At 39.5% G+C, this 3,923-nt stretch overlaps 1 protein-coding gene across 1 annotated transcript; it reads right to left on the reverse strand.

Annotated features, from left to right (window-relative positions):
• Positions 1-211: 211 nt before the first annotated feature.
• Positions 212-3,133, reverse strand: LOC18437176 (protein WUSCHEL). Its single transcript, XM_011626184.3, has 3 exons — positions 1,805-3,133; positions 1,429-1,508; positions 212-661 (listed from the first exon to the last, which is right to left on the reverse strand). Exons 1-3 carry the CDS (start codon positions 2,130-2,132, stop codon positions 383-385), a joined length of 687 nt encoding a protein of 228 aa, XP_011624486.3. The 5' UTR covers positions 2,133-3,133; the 3' UTR covers positions 212-382.
• Positions 3,134-3,923: the final 790 nt, after the last annotated feature.

Below are 3,923 nucleotides of genomic sequence, written 5' to 3' on the forward strand. Positions count from 1 at the left end.
ATTCCATTATACTATAATACACTAAATTTCTCCCCTGAAAATAATATAATATATATATATATATATATATATATATATATAGAAATTTCTCTCCTGAAAATTGTGCTTCACCTGACGAAACTTAATCTCTCTCTCTCCGAAACACAAACAAAAAAAGGGCAAAAAAAGAGCTTAAATTCTAGCTTTAAGGAACAAACATGTGGCACAATTCGAGTCTTAATCCATCTTTCTGCTTTCATACTTCCAACATCCACATACGAAACAAAATCCGTGCTTCTAGCCTACAAATTTACATGGCCAGCCCCAAACACATAAAACCGGGTCAGAGTATAGACAAAATCTGGGCTGTTTCGAGTCACACGCTCAATGACGAGAGAGGGGGCTAAGACGAGTGGGAACGGAAGTCCGAGTCAGTGTGATAGACTCGGTCAAAAGAGTTAAGGGTGAGTTCGAGAGAGGCCATGCAAACGGGCTTCTCTTCCTCATCGTTGAAAAAGTAATCGTCTGCAATGGTGTCATCGTTTTGGGGGGAGTGGTGCATTGGGAAGAGCTGGAGGGTTTCTTTGCCTGGGGCACTTCTTTCTCTCTCTACAATCAAATCCCCATTTTCTCTCTCTTTTCTACCATTGTGGTTCTCTAAGGCACTGGTGCTGCAACAGTCCTGAAAAACCAATGGACAGGAAATGAGTTCTCTCTCTCTCTCTCAAAACAAACATAAACACATCAATATGAAACAAAAAAATGAGGTTTTAAGGATGGATTTCTCTCTCTATGCATTCACAATCATATTTATACAAACAAAAAGAAAACCCACATGAGGAAGAAATGAGATTTCTTTAGGTTAGGGTTAGGGTTAGGGTTAGGTCTCTCTCACATACAAACATAAACACATAAATGAAAGAAGGAATGGGATTTTCATTAGGGTAGGTCTCTCTCTCACTTGCAATGGATCACAGAGAGAAGTTGGCATTCTATTGGACAGAGGTAGAGAGGACATTCTGTAACGTAGAGAGAGAAAGAGAGGGGCTGTCAATGGATCAGAAGAAAAGCAGAAAGCAGCAAAGGGTAGAAGCAACAAAAAGTATATAGAAAAGGTCGCAGGTGTGCAGATATTAGGCGGTGGAACTGACAATCATGGAGGAGAGGGTTAGGGAGTGTAATAAAGATGGAAACCAAAGATACAAGAGACAAGTGAGAATGAAAACAAAATCCAAATATCAATCAACCCAAAAAAGAACACCATACTTGTGCAAAACAATAACCATGCCCACACACACATATATAGCAACACCAATGCTCTCTCCCTCCTCTCTCTCTCCCTCTAGGAATAGCAGTTAAACCAAGCATGTGCAATCCTCTCTCCCTCTTCTCTTTCTCTCTTTTCTCTCTCTCTCTCTCTTCGTTCTCTCTTTTCTCTCTCTCTCTTACCATGAGGCTCGATTCCATAAGAACTGAACCACAGGTCGAGCCGGCTATGTGGCTTACATTAAGCACCCCAGGAGGAAGACCTGCAAAATTCCAAACAATTGAGATAAACAAATAACAATAGAGGAGAGAGAGAGAAAGAGAGAGAGAGAGAGAGAGAGAGAGAGAGCCAATATATTAAGAACCCCATTTAACTAGAAGACACCAAAACTAAACAATTAAAAAAAACAAAATGAGATAGACTGAAAGAATCCCAGCAATTTTTTTTTAAAAAAAAAAAACCCTATTTTAATAGAGAGAGACCCAAAAACTGAAAACTCTGAATTAAGATATTCCAGAGAGAGAGAGAGAGAGAGAGAGAGGGATTAAGAGTCATCACCACCAGAAGTGGCAGCTGCTCTTTGCACTGCCAAATCGACAGTCAATCTCTTCTTCTGTCTCTCTCTAGCCTTGTGATTTTGAAACCAATAAAACACATTCTTCCCCTCAATCTTTCCATATTGCCTCAGCCTAGCTGATATCCTCTGTATTTGCTCAGCGGTCGGAGACCTAACTCCATTACTGTAATATAATTCCCTCAAAATCCTTATTTGTTCAGCGGTCGGAATCCACCTACTATTCGATTGCCTGCACATATATCCACTCTTAGTCCCACTTCCACTTCCACTATTGTTGTTGTTTCCAGGGCAATTATCAGAGTGATCCATGGGCTAGAGAGAGAGTTCTGATTTTGGGCTGATTCTAGAGAGAGAAAGAGGGATTGAAGTGATGCTAATGAACTGATGATAAAGTGGGGTAGTGAAAATAGGAATGATTCTAGAGAGATGGACTGAAACTGAGGAGGATTCTGGAGACAGAAAAACAAAAAATGAGAACGATTCTAGAGAGACTGAAAGGGTGAATGATTCTAAAGGGTTGGCCTGAATGTCTGAAAGATGAATGATTCTAGATAGAGAGAAAAAGATATATAGAGAGAGAGAGTGGGGAACTGAGAGTGGAGTTAACAGCAAGTGGGTTGTGGATTTACATGGACGAAAGGAATGGGTTTCTTAAGAGAGAGGATTTGGTATTTGAAGAGGGTGGTGGGTTTTCTTTTTTCTTTTTTTTTTTTTTTTTGAATGTTTTTGGTGTTTTAATGGTTTTAAAAGTGTGGTTGGTTCACATGGAGATAGAGAGAGAGAGAGATAGAGGAGAGGAGAAGAGATATGGTGATATCTGGGTGAAATGGACTGAGAGTGCTGGAAAGATGCAAGGGACAAAAGAGAGGGTGGAAAGGGGGGGTTGGCAGGGTGGTGGAATGGAATGGAACGGGAGCGTGGAGTCGGTTTGCTTGAAAAGAAAGGCACCCCTTGTTATGATTGCATGCAGAGAGGTAGAGAGAGAAACAAGTTCTAGAGAGAGACACAGTGAGAGTAGCTAGAAAGAGAATTAAGAGAGAGAATGTGGATGGAAAGAGAGAGGGCTCCAAGCTAGAGAGAGATTGGAGAGACAAGATAGAGAAGAATAGAGAGAGGAGAGAGAGTGAAAACAAGATGAGGAGAGAGAAATTACAGAGAAATTGGTGTTAGGGAAGATAGATAGAAAAGAGGACGCAGATTGAACAACTATCTGGTTGGTAGAGAGAGAAAGTTGATACAATTCTAGAGAGAGAAAGTAGAGAGAGAAAGGGGACTGACGGGAAAAATGAAAGGAAAGGAATGACCCACACTTTCTCTCTCAAGGCAGTGCCCACCTTGAATGAATGAATGAATGGGGGATTGAGATTTAGACAGAAGCCTATGTGGTGCTGCCGAAAGGTGGAATGACTATACTACCCTAAAGAGAGACAAAATCAGCTAAGTTGTCCTTTAAGATATTGTCCTTTAAGATAGTGTTTGTTTGGTTAATTACCAGCAATAATGACCAGAGACCCATAAATTTCTATTAACCCTAACTGAAAGAAGAGATAAAGCGAGTGCAGAGAGAGGGACTAGACTATTACTAGAGAGAGAATGGGTGCGTAATGCCACCAAAGAGAGAGAAAGTACAATAAACTTGAATAGAGAGAGAGAGCACAAGTGCGTTACTTTGCACTTCTAAGCAAGCCAACGGAGAAGAAATCAAGAAACACACCGACCAAAAGACCATACTATCCTTCACAAAACACATTTGGGTGGATAACAAATAATATACTCATATATGAGTGTAGAAAAAATGACGATGTTGAGATGGATGAGTTGCAAGACAAGAAGGGATAGAATTCAAAATGAATATCTTCAAAAAAATTCAGACGTGACACCAACAAACGATAAAATTAAAAAAAAATAGATTTAAATGAACTGACGATATGTAGTACCAACCAATTACAATAGTTGTTAGGAGGTACGAGTTAATTCAAACGAAAAGACTGAAAAGAACAAAGAGTAAACCCAAAAAAATATGATGAGAAGTAATTCGAAAATATATGAATATTATAGCTTCACTAAAGATATAGTTTTAATAGAGCAAAATTGAGAATC

This window comes from Amborella trichopoda, chromosome 9 (genome assembly GCF_054954075.1).
Source record: "Amborella trichopoda isolate Santa Cruz 75 chromosome 9, AtrichopodaSantaCruz75HAP2 v2.0, whole genome shotgun sequence".
Classification (NCBI taxonomy): domain Eukaryota; kingdom Viridiplantae; phylum Streptophyta; class Magnoliopsida; order Amborellales; family Amborellaceae; genus Amborella; species Amborella trichopoda.

What these genes read in the sequence shown, in the direction of transcription:
- LOC18437176 (XM_011626184.3), bottom strand. Translation starts at nt 2,132, where the DNA reads ATGGATCACTCTGATAATTGCCCTGGAAACAACAACAATAGTGGAAGT. An exon ending in AGCAGCTGCCACTTCTGGTG is followed by an intron (nt 1,509 to 1,804) that starts GTGATGACTCTT and finishes GGAATTTTGCAG; the next exon opens with GTCTTCCTCCTGGGGTGCTT. An exon ending in TTATGGAATCGAGCCTCATG is followed by an intron (nt 662 to 1,428) that starts GTAAGAGAGAGA and finishes TTGGTTTTTCAG; the next exon opens with GACTGTTGCAGCACCAGTGC.